At 55.1% G+C, this 23037-nt stretch overlaps 1 protein-coding gene across 1 annotated transcript; it reads right to left on the bottom strand.

Moving 5' to 3' along the window:
- Positions 1-13598: 13598 nt before the first annotated feature.
- On the bottom strand, positions 13599-19259 carry LOC146340741 (uncharacterized). The gene is made up of 2 exons (XM_084808211.1): positions 18877-19259; positions 13599-15275 (listed from the first exon to the last, which is right to left on the bottom strand). The coding sequence occupies exons 1-2, from the start codon at positions 19212-19214 to the stop codon at positions 14981-14983; spliced, it is 633 nt and encodes a 210-aa protein (XP_084664337.1). The 5' UTR covers positions 19215-19259; the 3' UTR covers positions 13599-14980.
- Between the last annotated feature and the right edge of the window lie 3778 nt (positions 19260-23037).

Below are 23037 nucleotides of genomic sequence, written 5' to 3'. Positions count from 1 at the left end.
TATGTATGTATGTTTATTTATTAAATTTCTTAAGCGCCCATCTGGCTGGTCACCAAGCCACTCTGGGCGATGTACAACATTAAAACAGTTCAAAACAATAAAATTCCACATTAAAAACATCACATTTCTAAAATTACCCTAACCCACCCCAAACGCCTGCCTGAACAACTATGCTTTTAATGCATGGTGGAAGCCCATTAAGAGGGTCCATGGCAGAGTTCCCTAGGGAGGGAGTTCCACAGAGTGGGGGCTACCACAGAGAAGGCCCTCTCCCCCGTCCTCACCAGCCTAGCTGTCCTGGCTGATGGGACAGAGAGAAGGCCATCCGAGGCTGATCTTGTTGTGCGGCCTATCTGGTGTTGCTGGAGGCGCTCCTTGAGATAGGCTGGGCCGGAACGGTATAGGGTTTTCAAGGTCAAAACCAACCCCTTGAATTTGGCCCGGAAAACAACTGGTAACCAGTGCAGCTCCTTCAGCACTGTGATCTCGCAGGCGGCTGCCTTCCATTAGGCGAGCTGCCGCGTTCTGTACCAGCTGCAGCTTCCGAACCGTCTTCAAGGGTAACCCCACCTAGAGCGCATTACAGGAGTCTAAACGAGAGGAGCCCAGGGCATGTACTACCGATGGGAGCAGATGGTCGGGAAGGAAGGGGCGCAGCCGCCGTATCAGATGGAGTTGGTACAGCGCTGTCCGGCCTCCATGGACAGCTGGGAGTCGAAAATGACCCCTAGGCTGCGGACCTGGTCTTTCAAGGGTAGCCGTAGCCCATTCGACACCAGGTCAACATCCCCCAGCCTCCTCATGTCTCCCACCAAAAGTACCTCGGTCTTGTCAGGGTTCAGCTTATTCCTCCCCATCCAGCCAGTCACCGTCCGCAGACATTTGGACAGGGATTCTGCGGCCAACTTGGTGAAGATTTGAACGAGAGGTAGAGCTGCGTGTCATCCGCATAGTAATGACACTGCACCCCAAACCTCCTGATGATAGCCCCCAGCAGCTTTAAGGAGATGTTAAATGGCATCGGGGAGAGGATGGAACCCTGTGGCACCCCACAAGTGAGCGGCCATGGATCCGAAAAATCCTCTCCCAGTGCTACCCTCTGGTACCTGCCGGAGAGGAGGGACCGGAACCACCGTAATACGGTGTCTCCAATGCCCAGCCCCTCCAGGCGGTCCAGGAGGATACCGTGGTCAACGCTATCAAAAGCTGCTGAGAGGTCGAGGAGAACAAGGAAGGACAATTCGCCCCTATCCAGAGCCCTCATAGAGCCCCAAATACAGGCCTGACATCATGGCCATCCTTTCCTGTGATCAGCTCCGCGGTGGCTGCTGGATGGCCATGACGTCCTGTATCCCTAATGACCTCCAAACACAGCCAGCTTGGAGAACATCGCTCATGGAGAACCCCCCCCCCGAGACATGAAGTGGGGCAGGGGCTGGTTGCATGCATCGGCAGCTGTTTCTAGAAGCCACGAAAGAGAGAGGGAGAGGGAGGGAGAGAGAGAGAGGGAGAGAGAGGCAGGTGGCCACACAGGACACAGAGATGCTGCCCCTTTGTGCACTGACGTCTTTGGCCAGGGCTGGCTTAGTTAAAAATGAGCCTTCACAGCTGCCAGTCCTGGACACTTCTTCGAAGAAAGGTACCGAGGATTTGGAGGAATCCAGACTCTCCACTCCGCTCCACTCCGCTCCACTCTGCCAACTCCCGTCTTAACATGTGATTAGGGATGTCAGAGCATTCCGCCACGGACTGGAATGAGATCGAGTTCCCTTCAGTCTGTGCCACGGAATCCTCTGCGGAGCGGCGCCACAAGGTCCTGCGGAGCCAGCAGTCATGCGGCTCTTTTTTTTTGTCAGCTGCACAGAGTCGCAAAGTTTCCGTAAATAAAAACGCAAGGTAGGATATTTCGAAAAGAAATACGTAAGTTTAAAAACAGAAGAAGAATTGTGCTTACCGTCTTGTTTGTGGGTGTTCTTTTTCACTTGAAATCCTCCGTCTCCGTTTACTTTCAGCCAAAACACCTCCTCCTCCCCGGAGGACAGAGTTGCACAGAGTTGGTTCTCCTCTCCATTTTAGCCTCACAACGTCACCAACAAGCTGGATGTGGAAATAGAAAGCCTAGTAGGGGGAATAATACTCGTGCAGGTCTCCAGACCGGCACGGTCATTTTAAAAGGTTTTTTCTGTCTTTCTGTCAAACAGCGTTGCTTTAAGCAAAGAGTGCATCGCTCAGGCACACCTAGGGCAGCTTTGATTTGGGAAGCCCCGAGGAGGAGGAAGTCTTTGGGCTGAAAGTAATTACTGCACGTCTCAGGGCAGGGGAAAATATACCTAAATATCTATGAGAAATAGCCTTTCTTACGGAAGTTATGCAGAATTACGGCTGTCGGTACGGATTTATCTTTGTAATTTTCGGAGCGAAAAAAAGGGTATTCCGGGGGTTTGAGAATGACGGTACAGATAGGGGTGTACGAAGCCCCACTTACCTGGCTCCACCGGGTTCCGCTGGGGGGTGAGGCGCTCCGTCCCTCCCCCCGGAATCCTGGCCGGCCAGCTCCGCTCCACGGGGATTCCGCGGAGTCGCTGGCCGGCTCCACCAGCAGCCGGACATCCGGCCGCTGGCTAGCAGGGATGCAAATGGCGGCGGCCGTAGCCGCCGCCGTTTGTGTCCCTGTTGTGAGCCACGATAGGCTATGTAAAGACTTACGTAGCCTATCACGTCTGGGTTAAAAAAAAAAATGTGTACGCAAATGGCAGTGGCTACGGCCGCAGCCATTTGCGTTTCTTATTGTAGGCCGTCTTAGTCTACGTAAATATTTACGTACACTAAGATGGCGAAAATAAGGGGGAACGCAGATAGCGTCTTTACATAGCCTATCACGAATGGGGAAAAGCAAAAAAACAAAACAGACTGCAAATGGCGGCGGTGGCGGCTGGTTGGAAGTCCAGCCGCCGCCGCCGAAACCACCGCTGGAGCCACCGCCGTCCGGAACATCCGCCCCAGGTAAGTCTCGTCCCGGGGGGGATCTGCGGCAGGCGGGGGGGTGGCAGGCCATTCCGCCATGGAGTTCGGGGGCCCGAATACACTGGCATTCGGCCTCACCGAGATCCGTGGCGGAATTCTCTGACATCCCTAGGTACGGATCACTGGCTGCATATTGCGGAAGTCAAGCAGCACAGAAGGTACACAATTCGTACATCCCTACTACTCAAAACGGAACACAGTCCTCCAAATGGGGCCTGGCCAGTGCAGAATGGAGCAGAACTATGACTTCCCACGATCTGGAGACTATGCGTCCGTTCCGTTTGTCCCCCCTACTCCTTTCTCCCAATCCCCCTCTTCTACAGAACCTCTGGCCTTCCCCCTTAGTCCTCAGCAGAAACAGAGTCCAGCTGTGTGAAACGGCACTTGCTCATCCTAATTCCTTGTTTCCAAAGCCCCATCTGCGGATCTCTCTTGGATCACATTCTAGAGTGTGAGCTCCTTGCGGCAGGGACTGGTCTTGTTTGTCACTCTGTTGAGTTTACGCGCATGTAGATTGTACTATAGAAATAATCAAGATCTTGAACTTACTATGATTATAGTGATCTACTATTCTTGTTTAAACACAGTCTGTATATGACTTCTCTATCCAGTCGACAGCTGGTTTTCTCCTGCCAGCTCATAGGACCATGAGAAGAGCTGTGTTAGATCAGGCCAGGGGCCTCTCTGGTCCAGCATGCCGTTCCTGCAGGAGCCAGCCAGATCCCCTGAGAAACCCACAAGCAGGACATGTCACAACTGCTCCCTCATTGTTCCTCAGCGCGATGAACCTAGGACTGCCCCTCGAATGTGGAAATGGATCTGGAAAATTAACTTCCCAGAGGCTTACCGAGGGATATCTAGGGCGTCTATGGCAACGGTGAAATGTGAACTCGGGACTTTCTCATTCCTGGCACATAGACCACACAATGCTATTTCATTACTAGCCCCACCCCCCCACCCCCCAATTTACCACAACACAGGAATCAAGAAGATACCAAGAATAAAGGTAATAGGCATGACAGCAACTGGACCCGGCCATAGCTGGTGCCTGCTATTCACATTCACTAACTTGGACTCCGGAAAACTGAGGCAGAACGTGTTAGTCCGCCAGTCCAGCGAAAGCCAAAAGGGACTTCATGTGACTATGTTTGAAGCATCTCGGCATCTCAGACCAGGCCTTCCTCTCTGGAGGTCAAGGTGAAGGTCACTCATTGCTGGACAGACAGACGAAGGGCGCCTGGGAAGATGGGTTTTCTACCACGTAGCGTGAGTCACTGAGCACCTCTACACCAGCCCCAAATCCCGCATTCAAAACGGGACTTTCTGCTTCCATTCCAAAGGCAGGATCCCAGCAGACTCCCTTTACACGCGTTTCCCTTTCCCCCTCCCCTCCCGCTCCCCCGATCTGAGTCTTCCCTCTGTTTCACGATCTCGCTCCTCTTCCTGCAGCTTTTCCTTTTTCACAGGGGGAACTCAAGTGGAACACAAGCGGGCGATGCGATAGCTCATTACCTCCCATCTATTTCGAAGTGGAATATGGGCCATTGCGTGCAGGAGAGGCCCCGGAGGATAACGCCGTCACCTGCCGGGGCCGCAAACGTGCGTGAGTGAGCAATCTCAGGAGCGGGAGAAAAGCTCCGTGTGAAGACCCACGCCCTCTCCTCCCTGCCCAGCTCCGTTCTGGGCGGCAGCCCTGGGACTGCTCTTCCGCCACACCTTCCGCCGTGACGTCACCTTTCATCATCGTGTTCCGCTCTGGATATGCTCCTTCCGCCCCCACAATCCCTCGGTTGCCATAGGGACAGCAAGGAACCATTTTGCATCATCGCGATTCTCTTGCCTATTCCCTACCGGACGTTCGATCGGTTAGGAGTGTCGGAGTTCGTCTCTCCGTCGATTAGCCAAGGAGTTTCTCCAGTCGCCTTATCTGGACATTTTCTGGCATCATGGCAGGTAGGATATTCGGCCATCTGGGTGTTCAGAAGGAGCCTTCCTTTTCCATGGGGCTGATGGAGACAACAGCTGTGAGGTGATGGGACCACAGTTGGGGAAGGAATAGTCTTTGGGCGGGATAGAGCAGGTAAAATGCAGGGATGAGGAAACGGAGATAAGGTAAGGCAAGAAGGAGCAAGGAGCCTGCAAGTCCACAGCCACAATGCAGGGCACAATCCAGCAAAACAACTCCGTCCCGGCCGTGCCAGCGAGGCTTTGGTTAGCCACGCTTCAGGATAGCCCCCCGCCAGTCTCCCCCCAGCCCCTTCCACTCAGGCCAACCGCCAGTCCCTTTGGACTCCCGCTTGCACCATAACATTCTCTGGCCTGGTAGAATCCTGGGGTCGCCATGGGGACAGCCGCCAACCAGTCCGGCAGCCCTCGTGAGCATGCGGCACCAGCAGGAGGAACGTCGTGCCGAAGGTGCTGCAGAGGTCTGCAGGCCAGAACAGGAGCGTCCCAGCGAGACAAGTGGGGCGCGGGAGGGGCCTGCTTTGAAGCGTACCGCAGCCGGGAACTCCCTCACGGGCCGTAGGGGAAGCACCCTTCCTCGACCCTTCGTCCTCCTGCCAGCTGCAGAATCCTCATATCGGCCTCCTTTATGTCTGCGTGTCAGGGACACCGGGACCACGTATGTGAGCACTCAGGACCGCCGAAGTCTGTTCACTGGGCCTGAAGGGCTGACGGGTGCTGAGGCGGACCAGGCGGTGCAGTGGTTAATGCCCCGCCCCCTTGCTTTGTGTTGCAGATCGGGCCCCGAACCCACGGCCACGGGGAGGCTCGAGCCGCCAGCCCCGGAGCACCCCAGAGGGGACTGCCAGCTCTCCGCCCTGCGCCCCCGGAGCCTCCGCACCAGGCCTGAGTGCCGCTGGGCCGCAGCCTCCCGCCCCGGCTCTGCCTCCCCAGCCGGACCCAGGGAGTGCCAGCACCCACAGCTGCCCGTCCCTGGAAACAGTTCAGCTGCAGGGAGGTTGGGGGAGCCAGGATCACGCGCAGACGCCCAGCTCAGCAGCGCTTTCTCCTCCCCTCCATGGGTGGGCTGCAGCTGGCCAGTTCCCCGGGCCTCTCCGTGGGCCACTGGCATCCCAGTTCAGAAGCCTTCCCACTGCCAGCCCCATGGAGCAGCTGTATGCCCACTCCCACCTCCAGCCGGTGGCCAGCCTGCAGCGGGTGCAGGGGCCGCCTGCCAGGCAAGGACAGGTCCGGCAAACCCCTTTCCGGGATGGGGCTGGCCTCTCCCTGTACCGCCGTGCCACCTTGGCGCCCATGCCGCAGGGAGGCAGGAATCCCCCTGCACAGACAGGCAGCGATGTCCCTGGGCCACCAGAGCCGAGCGACAACGTGGTCCTCCAAGAGGTGGAGCCACAAACCACCGTGACGCCAGCTCCAGCCAGCGGGTCTTCCACGGCACCATCGAGACCCGGCATTCTCAAAGCCTCCAAAGCAGGCTCCAAAGGTATGTGCTGATCTTTGCAGAAAGGGGTGGTTCGCGTTTGGTGATTTATTATGACGTTTCTTATCTGCCCAATGACCACTGTTCTCTGGGCAGGTTGCAGAAATTTACAAGACCAAAATACCACAACCATGTAGCATACAATACAGATGCTTCAAGGGGTAGAATACAATGCGATGCAGAACAACAAACACAGGAATCGATCAAAGAGCCATGAAATCCAGGACTAGGTCCTAAAACGCCTGGAAGAAAAGGGAGGTCTTTGCCTGGCACCGAAAAGATACCAACGTGGTGCCAGGCGAGCCTCTTTGGGGAGCTCCTGCCACCACGGAGAAGGCCCTCTCTCTTGTCACCACCCGTCTAGCTTCGTCTGTCGGGGCACCCACAGAGCCTCCAAAGATGATCTGGGGTCTGAGCAGGCACATAGGGGTGAAGACACAGAATCATAGAATAGTAGGGTTGGAAGGGGTCTACACGGCCATCGAGTCCAACCCCCCGGTCAATGCAGGAATCCAAGTCAGAGCGTCCCCAGCAGGTGGCTGTCCAGCCTCATCTTGAATGCCGCCAGTCTGGGAGAGCCCACTACCTGCCCAGCTCATTGGTTCCATTGTCGTATTGCTCCTGATGTTCAGCCGGAATCTGGCTTCCAGTAACTTGAGCCCATTATTCCGTGTCCTGCCTTCTGGGATACTTCTAGATACTCTGGTGCCAAGCTGTCGAGGGCTTCACAGGTCAACACCAACACTTGGCCAGGCCATCTCTGTCCAGATCGGGTCACAGTTGGTATATCAGCTCCATGCCCCCCTTGCCACGTGGCAAGTCGTCCGTATCTCACTCTCAGTGTTTCTCCATTCCTATCTTTCCCTGGCAGGCACCACCCTTGGGGAAAAGCATGTCTCCTGGGCTTACAACCTCCAGGGAGCTCCTGCTCAGCCTAGAACCACGGAGAACCCCAATAGCAGCCAGCATCTCCCTGGCATGTTTCAGGCATCTTTTGCCCCTGCCTCGTCCAACGAATGCTCTGAAGGCTCCGCTTCTTCTGGGAGTGTCCCAACCAGCCACAGAGGATTCCGACGTGAGTATTGCACAGCCTGCACCTGAGCCACGGGTTTCCTTTATCATAGGGCAAGGCTGGTCTGGAGGTCCAAGCCTGAACAGCCCCCCATGGCCAATCATCCCTTTTGCTCTGTTCCTATTTTTCAGCGGCAAGCACCTCTGTTGGGAAAGAGCATGAGTCCCGCGGTCACCACCTCCAGGGAGTTCCTCCTCAAAGCCAAACTGGGGAGAATCCAGCCAGCGGCTGCCAGATCTCGGTCACGTTTGGGATGCCTCTGGTCCCTGCTTCACCCACCGAATGCGCTGCAGGACCGGCTTCTTCCAGGAACGTCCCAACCACCGACCCCGGACTGCAAGGTGATTGTTGAGCAAACTAGGGGCTGAGCTCCATGAACGTGTTTTCCTGGCCTTGTAATGCCTGGCTCACCGGCATGTCACACGAGGTACACCCCAAACCTTCCTCCTCCTCATGCGATTTCTCCGTCGACAGTGTTGTTTTCCAAACTCCCATGACAACGTTTTTTCTGGTGCTTGAGATTTTCATGTGCTACATGTGTGTTCCAGCTAGGGATGTATGGAGTTTGTAAAATCTGCGTCGTCTGTATTTCACAAGTTGTGAGGTGCCTTCCGTTCTGTCGGCCGCTCGCGGCCAGAATTGGATTTGTTCCCCATTTCCCAAGTTTGCACAAATGCATACTTGTGCAAATGCACAAATCCCTCCAAAATGTGTAAATTCCCCCCAAATGCACATTTTCATGCTTTCCCCTGTGGGGGAAATGGGCATTTTCAGCCAGTGTTTTTTCTTTTACGGATTTCTCCGGCATCCCTCGTTCCAGCCAAGCTGTAGCGGAACTCTTGCCAGCAGGAGCAGCCGGTAGTGCAGCAGCAAATTCAGAAGTGCAGGGTCCCTTCAGAATGGCCACAGCCACGCCCCTCACAGCCACGCCCACTCCTGGGATGATGCCACCTTGGAGGATTCTGCAATACAAAGGAGCTTTCAGTCACTTCCTTGGTTTGGAGTATCTGGTCAGAGTAATTCAGAATTATTAAAAGGTCCATTTGCAAAGAAAACGCACACACAAAGTAATGTCCAGCACCTTGCGAGAAAGTATTATTTGGTTAGTCCCTTTTAATTCAAGGAACATGTAATAATACTAATACTAAAAATGACGCAATCATCGCATATTAATGATGAATGATTATCATTAGGAAGAGCCACTGCAAGCAGGTGTGAAGCAAATCCCCGTGAAAAGAAATGGAACGTCGTCCGCGGTGACCCACAACTCCTTTAAGGCTGCAATCCTGTACACACTTATCTGGAAGTAAATCCCATTGAACACAATGTTACTTACTTCCAAATGGACAAGTAGGATAGCCCTGCAGTCCCACTACAGACCACTCCTTCTTTTCCCACGACAGTATCCCGGGGTGGGCTGGTGGAGAGGCGGCCTTCGGCCCAAGACCTCTCCAGGCAGTTCCTGGAGGGATCGTGAATACTGTTCCAATTCGGTGGATATGTTCCATTTCATGCCTGCCTCATGCCCCGTTTTTTCTCTTGGTCATCACCTTTGCTGCTATCTACGTTTCTCATGGAAGGTTCAGGGTTTTCTGACTGTGCCCTTCACTGTAGTCTCTGTCTCCTGATGTGGGCTGTTCCCTCGATGGTGAGCAGGGAGCAGGACATGGGGCTCTGCTTTGGGTTGCTCTTTCATCTCCTGTCGGAGTGGGTTCCTTCCAGACCTGCAAGTCCCTGGACTGGGCTTGAAAATTGTGAACACTCTGCCCATCAACAGGGAGCCTGCGGCTAAGCCATACCTCTTGGAGTTCCTCCGGGAGAAGTCAGGGGAAAACAGCTCACGGTAAGTGTAACAGCTGTGTTTTTACTGGAGATATAACCAACTCACGTCTCAAGGTAAGCCGGCTGAGGTCAGCCCCATGGTCAGCACCGCTTGCAGGAGAAAGGAGGAAGAAGATGGGAAGGGAGAGGGAGAAGACCAGGAGAAGGCAGGAGGACCTCCCAGGGAACCCCTCCCACCTTGCTCAGGTACATATTAGCCCTTCGAGTTCAGGTTCAGTGACTCATGGCCCTAGTCCCTCCAACATAAACTCCACTGAACACATTAGGACTTCCTTCTGAGTAAACACACCTAGGATCCTACTGTAAACCAGAGGGGTTGGGTCCAAACCCAGACCCCCTCCTGAGCCTTGAAGGACAAACTGGATGTGCAAACAAACAGCAGGTGAAAACATTTCACCGCATGATCCCCTCCTACCGCCTGCACATCGAGCCCACTAGAATCCCTCTCCCACACACAGCAAACCGCACGCGTCAGCACGAGCGACAGACCAAGGCGGCATCGGCCCCCCGCCCGCTGCTGCCACTGCCGTGGCCAGCCCGCCGGGGACGCAGGCAGGCAAGGAGCGGGGACAGGCAGCAGTGTGGGAACACGGGGAGGAAGCTGAGGGGCTGGCTGGCTGGAGACAGTCGAGTGGCGAGGCGTGGCGTGGCGGCTGCTCTGGGGCTGGAAGGCGGAGGAGCCGAGGGCTGAGGAGGAGACTAGGGGCGCTGAGGAGAGGGAAGGGGGTTTAGGTCCCGCCACAGTGCTGACTTCCACACAGAAGGGTCCCTAGTGGAGATCCCCTCCTGGGACCAGGCGTTGCTCCTGAAACCACCCCCAGGAAGATGGCATGCACATCCCCAATGAGATGAAGGGACGTGTTGCGTGAGCCTAATAAGAGCGTGGGGTCCATGAATACTGGGAGGTTGCTCCATTACTGACCCATGTGGAATGCTTACGTCATACAAGGTACTCCTTTCTTAAAAACACAAAACATTTAAATGCAATGCACGCCATTTCAGGCAACAAATAAAACCCTTTCACCGTAATAGGTATCAGCTGCAACCCATGAATCTCAACCAGAAAACCGCCAATGCAACAGCAGTAAATTCAGACTCCAGCAAAGGAGAAGCAGGAATGCAGCAAGTCTTCTCCTCCTTTCTAATGACTTTCTGTGAGGCCCTAGGCTGGTGGGCCTCCCCGGGAAGCGAACGAGGCGTTCGCCTGCCTTCGTTTGCGCAGAGGAAAGGAAGAACGGAAGATCTCCTTTGGTTGCAGATCACTGATTCCTCTTCATTTCATTCCAAAGGAGGCGAGGGAGTGGCGTCAGACACCCGCCAACGGGCAGATGTCCCAACATCTCTGGAGCTCCAAGACCCAGAAGAATTAAATCAGGTCCCGGCTGAGAACGCTGCGCTGAATGGTGAGTGCCAAAGATTCAGAGGGCGACTCCACACACCTGCCAAGCGGGGCTTGCTTGCGGAATGCCTGTTGGTGCACAGTCTCCCCGAGCTTTTCCCGTCGCTGTCGCAAAGGGCACTACCCCCCTGTGACACATTCCTTGGGCTTTGAGGAATGCAGCTCACCGAGGCCCTTTATTTTGGAAGAGTATTTTTTAAATCTGCAAGTGATGACCACAGATCCAGATCCATAGTCCCAAATCTCCCCTGGAATCAATCCGTTGGACCCTGTGGGTTCACGGGTCTCGTGCTGCTTTGCTCTCTTGCCCAGTCTGGAGGATGTTTCCCTCATTTCATGTCAGGTATGAAAATTGCCCCCCTCTCCAGAAATGAGGACACCCAAGGCGTACATGGGATCAACAGGCAACAGCTTTATTGACCTATCAGAATCGGCAACAGGAGAAAACAGCTTAGCCACCAGCTCACAGCCTTCCAGTACAGGCCCCTGCACCGCAGCGGAGAGCTGGGAGAACAACCCTCCTGCTCTCAACCTGGCCTGGGCGATTCCCCACCTTGCAGCCTCAGGCCCACTCCCTCCCTGCCCACGCAAGACCCGCCAGCAGCACCAATGGGAAGAGAGCCCATCAGCTGCCTTAAATACAGCAACCCCCCCCCCCGCATCATGAAGGAGGTGAAAAGGAGCTCCCTGGATGCCAATTGCAAGGGGCCCCCCCCCCGCCCAACGCCCTGCTTAGCCCTGGAACCAGCGACTCCCCCCATGCCACACCACCCACGGAGGGTTGGGCGAGTTGCCATGCGGAGGAATGCTCTGAGCTGGTGGGAGGCAGATCCTCCCGTGTTTCTTCCTGGTCTAGGCGGCGGGGGAAACTCCTCCCACGCTGCACGAGGGGCAGGTGGAGCCCCCTCCGAATTGTGGGAATCGGAGAATTGCTCTCACGTTCTGCCCGCAAAGTAGCAAAGGTTCCTTGTCCTGTAATCATGGGCTCCACTTTCTCTCTCTCTTTCAGGGATGGACACAGTGAATAGGCACTTAGCGACACAGTGCCTGAAGGCCGGGGCAGCCCCGGTGGATTTGTTTCCCCGGGAGCAAAGATCAGGCCTTAGCCAGAAAAGAAAATGCCCCGATCCTCAGTCCAAAGACGTGGGCAAACTCCCCAGGATCCCTCCAGAGCCCGGACCTCGCAGGAGCCACCCCCCTTCGAAAGCACCACCAGAGCCTCCCATGAATGGGAAAAGAAAATCAAAGTCAGCCGAAGGAGGACCTTCCCCAAAAAGGCTCCCCACAAGTCTGGACCCAGATCACTCCAGGCCCCCAAGACATCCGGGAACGGGAAGCACTTTGGTACCTGGGGAAAGTCAGGAAGGGCACAAACATGAGGGGACAAGATCTGAGCCTGTGCCATCTGGGGCGACGGGGGAAGAAACAGTCCCCCACAAGACCGAGGAGCTTGGGGAGAGTGCCCCTGTGAAGACTGCCGGGGTGGCCGAGGATGTTTCTCGGCCCCAGCACACCCCGAGGGATCGGGGCTCTGAAGAACATCAGTGTAAATATCAAGGCAAAGACCAGGCAAGGGTGAAGGCCAGTCTCCCTGGGGCGAGGGGGAAAAAGAGAGGCGCCAAGCCGGAGCCGGAGGAAGCCTGGAAGCACGTCCCCAGGCGCAACCTGGCTTTGCCCGTGGCAGAGCCTGTGCAGGGCTTCTCCCCACTGGGGCAGAGCAGAGCTCCATCCCTGCCTCTGCAGAAGCTTCCTCCAGTTCCTTCTCCCCGCGCCGTTCCCCAGACGCTGCTGGCCGCGCCCGAAAGAGCTGTGCCTGCGCCTCCGCCAAGGCCACCATCGTGCTCACTGCCAAAGCCATGTCCAGCCTCACAGCCGCCACCGAGCTCTTTGCCACGGCCGCCACCGAGCTCCCTGCTGAGGCCCCTGCCAAGCTCTTTGCCGAGGCGAGTGCAGGCTTGCGTACCCAGGCCAGTGCCAACCGCTTTGCCACAGCCAGGGCAGACAACCTTGCCAAGAGTGGTGGAGATCTGCTTTCCGAAGCCAGTGCCGACCTCTGGGCCGAAGCCAGTGCCAGCCCCTTGGCCCAAGCCGCTGCCGAGCATAGTTTCCAAGCAGCTGCCCAGGTCATTGGCGAAGCCACCGCCTTGCTCAGTGACTGGGCAACAAGCAACCTCGTTGCCTCAACTGCTGCCACAAGCCGGTGCTGAGAACTATGCTTCACCCGGCAGTGGCGCACCCCTCTCAGCCAAAGCCACCGTCGGCTCAGTTTCCCCATGCCGGCGGGTGGAGAGGGCAGGCCAGGGTGGCGGGCAGAACACCCGGTCTCCCCACCAGGCCAGCCGGTCCCACAGAAAACATCCGGAAGCCAAGCAGCACGAGCACATCCACTCTGGCGACAAGCCAGCCTCCGGGGGACGACCCTCCTGCCTCTCCACCGCACAAGGAGGACACGTCCAACCCGTAGAGGACCCCCCTGGTGGCCTGGAGGCCTCGGAGCCTGTAAGAGAAGAGCAACGGCCCATCCGAGAGATGGTGAGCGGGAAGCCCAGAGGGGCAGGAGCGGGCAGCCGCTGGACGTCGGTGGGGCGAGGGCAGCTTTCCGTGGGGCAGGAGGGAGAAGTGGACATATCCATTCGGCACGGCTGCCCTCAGCATCACCCAGAGGGCAGTTAAATGTATATAGGTGTATATATGTGTGTGTTTGTAACTGGTTAGATTAGAAGGTTGGCGCAGTTCCTGAGTTGTCTTGAAGATCACACTTGATTGCAGTATGTTATATACCACTATAAAATATTTCTAGCTGATTTAATGGTTTATACTTGTCATATTATTTTATTTGGTTGCTTATTTACTATATCACAGGCATAAAATAATTTGCTATTTTTTAATTTTAATACTGTCCCAATTAAATCTATACTTTCTCGTTGTGCTCCTTTTTATATCCATGTGTGTATTAGGCTTATAAATTGTTCCTATACATTAATAGTTACATATGCATTTCTGCAATGTCATATTTATCTTAGCTCTTGTATATCTCCCTCATCAGTAGCTCGTGTTCATTTGTATATTGGGTTCCTGCTAATGGTCTTTTAATTTCACTGCTAGCATACCCGGGGTCAATGCGGGGCTCGGGGCACCCTTTATTCGTCTTTCTTCTTCTTTATGGGCTTGTCTTTATTCGTCTCTCATCATCCTAGAACTTGGGTTCATCCAGTGAAAGTGATTGAAAAGAGAGTGGGGACAGAGAAAAGGATGCATAGGAAGCATCCTTCACACAACACAGGGTTTTTTTTAAGGAACACGCTGCCACAACACGTGGTAGAGAGCACTAGCTGAAACAGCTTTAAAACAGGGGTGTTTCCCCGTGCGTCTAAGGGATGCCAAACGCTGTGGCTTTTGTTTGTACCCTGATTCAGATCGTTTGCATGAATGTGGCAGACACTGGGCTGCGGCTGGCGCACATCTCCCACATCATCCCTGGTTGAGTTTCCAGCCAGTTGAGATGACCCAAACACCGGGGAATGGTGGGCCTGAAATGGTAAAACCAGGACTCCGCTCCATCAAAGAAATCGGACTTAGGAACCATGGGATCTGAAGAAGGCCGTGATTCTGTAGGCACACAACCCCTCAGGCCCGTCTTATCTCTACAGCGATAAGGGTTAGGGGTTCATGGCCATTCTCCTCCCTGCACTGGGCTCAAGACACGTGCTTCTATCACAAATCAGGGACAAGCAAACAGGCAGCTTGGGTGGCATTGCAGGGGGAAAGTGGTTGGGTGTGGAAAGGGTGAACTACTCTCAGCCATGGCTTCTCTCCTGCAAGCTGGATGAAAACAGAACTAATTTCTTCCCATCCCTGCAAGAGAATCCACCTTCTCTTTGCCCCATGGTAGCTCCCCAAACAGCTTTAGGAACACAGGGAGCTGCCATGGGCATCCACAGAATTGTTTGCAGGGGGGGCAAAGCTGGTGTTTGATTGTAATTGACACACATGGCAGTCGCTGCGGGACACAGCTGTGCGTTCCCCTTGCGTGTCCGCACACGCTTTGTTGCGTAGTCATATCCCATGACGTTTAGAAGGCTGCACAGAGTGGCAGAACATCCTGGCGACTGGTCAGCCCTCATGCAGAGGAGTGTTCCAGTTCCCCTGCACACAGGAGTGATACATCCGTCAGCGTGAGGGTCACAAGAGTCATACATCAGCGTGGGAGTCGGAGTGCCTGGTTCGAAAGGGGAGCCGAGATGCAGCGGGCAGAACGGAGACCGGATGGAGCGGAGGGGGCCAGTGGGAACCGGTCAAGTCTGGACAGACGCTCCAGAGGAAAGACGGGCGGACGTCCTGGCCGCGGGGTTGCTCTGTAAAGTAGAGTGTCCAGCAGACTGAAAGAGGCAGACATATCCTCAGAAGCGCTGTGGGTGGCAAGACCAGGCTCCAAAAGTAATTTAGCACTGGGGACACGCCATCGTTCCTGGAGCAGAATACTCAAGGTGCTGCTGAAATGGAAAATGAAATCAGCGAGGCCTCCAAAGGAGGAAGTGTTGTAATGCTGCGGGGTTTTCAGTGACTCCCACATGGAGGGAAACATGCATGTTCCAGTCACAGAACCCTAGAACCATAGAGTCATAGAACAGTAGGGTTGGAAGGCGCTTAGAAGACCATCGAGTCCAACCCCCTGCTCAGTGCAGGAATCCAAGTCAGAGCTTCCCTGACAGGTGGCTGTCCAGCCTCGTCACGAATGCCTCCAGTGTGGGAGAGCCGCCCGCCTCCCCAGGTCATTGGTCCCCTTGTCGTATTGATCTAACAGTCAGGACGCTCATCTTCATCTTCGCAGGGATGGTAACACGTTGAGCTTTACATCACCCTCACAGGGTGGGAAGATATGGTGATTCAGTCATCTTTATGGACTCTGGACATCCTCTCCGCCTCCACGTTGGCTCTTCCCTTGATATGGGTCACCCAGAAAGCGTAGTCTGGCAGCACCAAACTCCACCGCAACAGCGCTACATCAACCCACTGGGGGAGGTGATCCAGAGGTACAGACTGCAGGGTCGCCAATATGCGGGTGTCACCCAGGTCCTCTCTCCTGTTCATCCAGTCCAGGTGAGGCAGGGGATGTGCTGAACCTGTGCCTGGCTGCAGAAATAGACGGGATGAGTGCCAATCAACGGAGACTCAATCCAGATACGACAGAGGTTCTGTTAGCGGGTGGTTCTTCTGCCCAGTTGAGTGATATTCACCTGTGCTGGGGGGGCTGCGCTCCTCTTAACCGATCAGGTCTGTAGTTTGAGGGTGCCCTTCGATCCAGCACTGTCATCGGAGGCACAGGTGGCCAGGGGAGTGACGGGCGCCACACCTCGGGGCGGGTTGTCTGAGCAGGGGTGCACCTTCCCCCTCTCAGACGAGAACAGGCAACAGGCCAATCTGCTGAGGACTTCATAGAGCCTTTACCAAGGCCTTTCTCTCTTGCCAGCAAAGTACGTTTCTCACAGTACAGAAAGAAGCATCCCTTGTCAAGTAGGAGGCACGCAGTGTGAAAAGCAACCACTGTGCATTACTCCAGCTTCTGTCAATAGCAAGATTTGTGGCCTTCACTGTTTGTGAATACAGCTGTGAGAACCAACCCTGAAAGTGTGACAATTGCCAACTCTCTAGCAAATCGGTGTTCTTGTGCTGTTAATTCCTGCATTCAGTCCTGCATATCTCTGGGGTTTAGACTGCCCTTTCATGTCTCATGAAGTACCCCTTGCTGATACAGACGGAATGTGGGGCCCAAGCCGCGGTGCATTTTCAAGCACGTGGCAACACAGGCAGTCCCCAGCCCACACCTCTCCCCCTTCTCAGTGACTTGGCCAGGCATCGCATCGTGATCTTTGCACGGGAGAAGCGGCTGCTGTTGCAGCGGTCAGGGGGACGCAGAGGACCATGCATGCCCTCAGCTGACCCTGAGGGAAGGCATTCGATGACGCAGAGGAGAAAGAAGGTTCGCACCCCCAAAAGGCAGGAGCCGTAGGCACAAAGGCAGATATAAACGCACTTCACTAAAGCAAAACAGAAGCAAAGTTACGGAGTACATTCAGCACAGTCATGTACTTAATGTGGGGGGTTGGACTCGATGGTCTTGTCGGCCCCTTCCAACCCTGCTCTTCTATGATTCTGTGGCTATCCACATGTCTGCAACTCGCCTAATTCTAGGGGTGTACGAATGGTGGACCTTCAGTGCCGCTTGACATCCGCACTTTGCGGTCAGTGCGCCATTCCGCCATTCACAAGCCCCCGGATTTCTCCTCTTTTTTTTCCGCTCCAAAAATTACAAAGATAAATCCGTACCGAGTACCGTAATTCCGGTGCCCAGCCCTCTCCCTGAGTCTGCATAACTTCCGTAAGAATCGCTATTTTTCGTAAATATTTACGTGGGGTTTTTTTTATTGAAATCCTCCGTCTCCGTTTACTTTCAGCCCAAACACTTCCTCTTGCTAGGGGCTTCCCAAATGAAGGCTGTGTGAAGTGTGCCTGAGCAATAAACTCCTTGTTTAAAGCAACAGTGTTTTAAAGAAAGAAAGAAACTTTTAAAATGACCATGACGGTCCAGGACCAGCATGGTCATTTTAAAAGGTTTTTTCTTTCTTTAAAACAGTTTTTATTTACGAAAATTCCTCAACCCTGTGCGGACGATGAAAAAAAAGCCGCATGACTGCTGGCTCCGCAGGACCTCGTGGCGCTGTTCCGCAGAGGATTCCGTGGCACGGACTGAAGGGAACTCGATCCCATTTCAGTCCGTGGCGGGATTCTCTGGCAGCCCTACCTAATTCAAACCATCGTGGCAGCTCCACCCCCAGGGAATAGCTCAACAGGTTCTACCCTCCCCCTACGCTACCACCTCCCCCACCTTTGGGGGGCTACCTTGGGCAAAAGACCTACGCTTTCTGCCCCACACACAGTGTTAGCGCCTCTCGAGATCTTGGGGCCTCCAATTAAAAATTCGGGGGAGGGGCAAGGTACATGTTCACTCAAAGGGTATCTGTCCCCCCACAAGGACCTTTGTTACATTTAAGATCCATTTAGCAAGCACTGTGGGCAACCCCCTTCAGGCCACGGGCAGATGTTCCCAGTGTGATGTGATGTTGAGCTTGTCCATTGTCTTCCTCCGCACATTCACAGGCCTGAGTCAAGTCAAATCTCCACACGGCCACAACTTGCCATCGCACCTTTGTCCTGGCTTCCACAGGACGCATTATCTGACACAGGGCCATGCGGTGCAGAAGGCAGGCTTACGTCACCCCAGCCAGCGTTCTTCCTTCCCCTCACCCAGGTGGCCGGATGTCACTCCTACCCTGGTTAGATGTCTTCCACCCTGACAGGTCAGGGTACCGCTTGGGAGGCTGCAAGCTCGGGGAGGTCTCGGTCCCCTGAACCCTCACCGGTTGGCGCTTTTTACACAAGGTGGTCAGAGGGGCCGCTGTGGAAGTGAAATTAGGAGGAAAGCGCCGGTGATTTCCAGCCAGCGCCAGGGGGGACAGAACCTGCTCTTCATAGTTGGCAGGGGCCATTGCTGGACGGCCTCTACTTTGGCCTCCACAGGCTTCGAATTTCCACTCCTGGCCTGATGCCTCAAAGAGGTGACCTCCCCCCATCCCAACTGACCCTTGGTGGCTTTGATAGTCAGCCCACTTCTTGCAGGCGCTTCGCCTCTTGTCTCACCAGACCCACGTGGCCTCCCAGGTCGGACTACAAATGGCAACGTCGCCTAGGTAGGCGCGGGCCCAGCCCCTCGGTCCATTCACCAGCCCATCAATGACCTTGCGAACGGTCTCTCACGCTCCCGGCACGCCGGACGGAAGCCCTGTGCAGGAACTCGTGGGTAATAACCAGCACAGCTGGGAAGCCCAGGGGCTCTGGCTCTCTTCAGTAGCCCCCAAGCCAGCATTTCTTGCAATCCCCTGGCCACCGATTCAGCATGCTGTCCGGTAGCCCAGTAGCGGGGAGACTGAATAGGCCGATGGTCTCCGGCCAGAAAGACAACTCAAACAGAAAGACACACGGGAAATCAAACACAGCTTCTGCTTCCACCCTCATATGCTGTAGGAAAAGCCTCACCTGTTGAAGTTCTGCCTGTCATGCGCCTGGCGCAGGAGTCCTGGGCCCTCTGCCCCTGCGAGGCACTCAGCGGCGCCTTGCCTTTGTGAGGCCCTCGGCTGGAGGCCGGCTGGAGCCGAATGGCGCCCGAGGCCTCGCAGTGCTGAGGCAAGAGGCAGCCGGGCGGAGGCGAGGAGGCGGAGGCGAGGAGGCGGAGGCCGCTCTCGGAGGACTGCCCAGCAGCCGAGGCCTGTGTGGGGAGCAGGTCGGCCCGCCTCAGAGGCACGAGCGGGCCTTCCACGGGCGATGATGGCCCTCTGTTCCCCAGACCTGTCTCCTCCCCTCGGGGTGGGGGACATTTACCCGGCACGGGCGGAAGCCCTTCTCGGCTCCTTCCAGGGTCAGAGGCAGAAAGGGCGGGGGGCACGGAGCAGCCTTGGTGTGTCCCCCTCCCTCCTCCACGCAGCCACTCCTTCTGTTAAGAGTCGGGGAGACGAATAAAGTCCAAAGGTTTCCCCCTAAACTGGCACGCCAGCCAGCCCCTGCTTTGCTCGTGAACGGGGCAGGAGCAGGAAGGAGAAAGACGGCCGCTCTCCTTCCTCCGCCTTAGAATCTCGCACGGAGGGCATCAGCCACACGTGAGGGGAGAGTGCCTGTGGGCATGCGCAGAGTACTATCCCCCGCCACGGAACCACTTTGGCCAGCTCCCAAAGGCAAAGGGCGCCGCTCTCGGGCAAGCTTGAGTTCCTCGCTCGTCTACGGTTACAAGTTCAGTGCTTGGGACTGAGTGTGTAAAATAGGACACCCGGGGCGGCGAGGTGGCCCCCCAGTTCTGAAGTGCCAGGAGAAGATGCAGACTTAGCACCTCTCTTGAGACCAGCCTGAAGCACCCCTCTCTGCCCTTCCCTCCACTTTGCATTTCAATGAAGAAATTTATTTATTTATGTTTATTTATTAAATTTCTTAAGCACCCATCTGGCTGGTCACCCAGCCACTCTGGGCAATGTACAACATTAAAACAGTTCAAAACAATTAAATTCAACATTAAAAACATCACTTTTCTAAAATTACCCTAAACCACCCCAAACGCCTGCCTGAACAACTACGCTTTTAATGCATGGCGGAAGCTCATTAAGGGGGGCCATGGTGGAGTTCCCTAGGGAGGGAGTTCCACAGAGTGGGGGCCACCACAGAGAAGGCCCTCTCCCTTGTCCTCACCAGCCTTGTCCTCACCTCATCAGTCCTGGCTGATGGGACAGAGAGAAGGCCATCCGAGGCTGATCCTGTTGAGCGGCCTGTCTGGTGTTGCTGGAGGTGCTCCTTGAGATAGGCTGGGCCGGAACCGTATAGGGTTTTCAAGGTCAAAACCAACACCTTGAATGTGGCCCGGAAAACAACTGGTAACCACTGCAGCTCCTTCAGCACTGTGATCTCGCCAGCGGCTGCCTTTAATCAGGCGAGCCGCTGCATTCTGTATCAGCTGCAGCTTCCGAACCTTCTTCAAGGGTAACCCCACCTAGACCGCATTGCAGTAGTCTAAACGAGAGGAGACCAGGGCATGTACTACCGATGGGAGCAGATGGTCGGGAAAGAAGGGGCGCAGCCGCCGTATCAGATGGAGTTTGTACAGCGCTGTCCAGCTCACAGCTGACCCCTGAGCCTCCATGGACAGCTGGGAGTCAAAAATGACCCCCAGGCTGCGGACCTGGTCTTTCAAGGGTAGCCGTAGCCCATTCGACACCAGGTCAACATCCCCCAGCCTCCTCTTGTCTCCCACCAAAAGTACCTCGGTCTTGTCAGGGTTCAGCTTATTCCTCCCCATCCAGCCACTCACCGTCTGCAGACATTTGGACGGGGATTCTACGGCCAACTTGGTGAAGATTTGAACGGGGGGCAGAGCTGTGTGTCATCTGCATACTAAGGGCACTGCACCCCAAACCTCCTGATGATAGCCCCCAGCAGCGTCATACAGATGTGAAACAGCATCGGGGAGAGGATGGAACTCTGTGGCACCCCACAAGTCAGTGGCCATGGATCCGAAACCTCCTCCCCCAGTGCTACCCTGTGGTACCTGCCGGAGAGGAAGGACCAGAACCACCATAATACGGTGTCTCCAATGCCCTGCCCCTCCAGGCGGTCCAGGAGGATACCGTGGTCAACGGTATCAAAAGCCGCTGCGAAGTCGAGGAGAACAAGGAAGGAGCATTCGCCCTTATCCAGAGCCCTCCTCACATCATCCAGCAAGGCGACCAAGGCCTTTTCTGTCCCATGCCCAGGCCTGAATCCCGGCTGAAATGCATCCAGATAATCGGCCTTTTCCAAGTGTGCCTTCAACTGCAGCGCCATCACCCGCTCAATCACCTTGCCCCAAACTGGCAGATTCGAGACTGGGCAAAAGTTGTTCAGAACTTGGGGATCCAAGGAGGGCTTCTTTAAGAGCGGTCTTATCACTGCGTCCTTGAGGGCTGATGGCATCACTGCCTCCTCAAGGGAGGCGTTCATCACCGCCCTGATCCCCTCACCCAGCCTCTCTCCGCAGCTCATAATGAGCCAAGATGGGCAAGGAGCAAGGATACAGGTGGTCGGCCTTACAGATGAAAGCACCTTGTCCACTTCCTCAGAAGGAAGAAGCTGGAACCGATCCCACAAAACCGGTTTGCCACAGACCGCCTCTCGCTCACTAACTGTATGCACAGCGCACGGAGTAACACTCCTAATCCGATCACTTTCATCCACAAAGCGCCTTGCCAAGGCCTCACAGCAGGAGGCCTCAGAATGCTCCAGCAGTTCTGGAGCAACTGGACCGACCAGGCTCCGGACCACTTGGAACAGCCTCCTGGGACAGCACTCTGCAGACGCGATAGAGGCAGCATAACATTCCGTCTTTGCTGCCTTCACCGCCACGTGATAGGCTGAAGATACAGCTGTAGCCCGTGTCCGATCGCCTTTGGAGCGAGACGTCCGCCACCGGCGCTCTGGCCGTCTCACCTCCTCTTTCAGCTCGTAACTGCGGATTGAGGCATGGTGCAGCCCGAGCCCTGTGTGTTTGTTTCTTTATGAAAAGTATTCATTCACATTCCATTTTTTAAAAAATGCTCAAGGTCTTCAAGTTTTGTAAAACAACAACAACAACAACACACGCACCTTTCCTCAATATTAAGATTACGACTTTGTGAACAGACCACTGTTAAAGAAGCCCTCCTTGGGTCCCCGAGATGTGAACAACTCTCGCTCGGTCTCGAATCTGCTGTTTGGGGGCAAGGGGATTAAGCCGATGGTGGCGTTGCAGTTGCAGGCACACTTGGAAGAAGCTGATTATCTGGATCCATTTCAATCGGGCTTCAGGCCTGGGCATGGGACAGGAACGGTCTTGGTCGCCTTGGCGGATGATATGGGGAGAGCTCTGGATAGGGGAGAATGCTCCTTCCTTGTTCTCCTCCATCTCTCAGTGGCTTTTGGTACTGTTGAACATGGTATCCCCCTGGACGGGTAGGGCATAGGGGACACCATATTACAATGGTTTCGTTCCTTCGTCTCTGGCAGGTACCAGAAGGTAGCACTGGGAGAGGAGGTTTCGGACCCTTGGTGTCAAGGGCTCCTTGGAGGCCTCTCTCAGTCTAATCCAGTAGCCAAGTCCAGACACAGACAAAGGGATTCCTTTCAAAGCTTTATTCTTCTTTTACAACTTAACAACTCTACAGGTAGCAACTAGATCTGAGCAGCAGAGTACCTATGCCCTAAGTTGAAACAGTTGGTCCCCGTTTGAAAGGGAATTACTGGCAGACCCCTGAACTTAAGGACTGGGGAGAGTCCCTCCCCTTTTCCCTTGGATCCTCTGGGCGCAGCCCTTGTTTGCGCGCCAACCGGGCACTGCGCCTCCTTTCCGCGCCCTCCATCTGGCGCCGCTCTCTGCGTCTGCGTCGCGCATCCACCAAGTCTGCTATCTGTGCTCGGTCACTCCCTGGACTGCTTTCTAATCTAGGAATGCCGGTGGGAGGAATCTCCGTCAGCTGTGGGCCCTGGGAAAGAGGAGCGCGCTCCTCTCCCAGGAGCGACTGCTCTTCCTCAGAATCAGAACTACTCTGGGATTCTATGGGCTCAGTGTCCACCCTGACATTTGGCTGCTCGCTTGCAGGCTGCCACAGGGTTCTATTCTCTCCCCAATGTCATTTAACATCTATG

Source organism: Heloderma suspectum, chromosome 6 (genome assembly GCF_057233095.1).
Source record: "Heloderma suspectum isolate Gila_16-S chromosome 6, 16-S_ref, whole genome shotgun sequence".
NCBI lineage: Eukaryota > Metazoa > Chordata > Lepidosauria > Squamata > Helodermatidae > Heloderma > Heloderma suspectum.
This window is presented reverse-complemented; position numbering and strand designations above follow the sequence as displayed.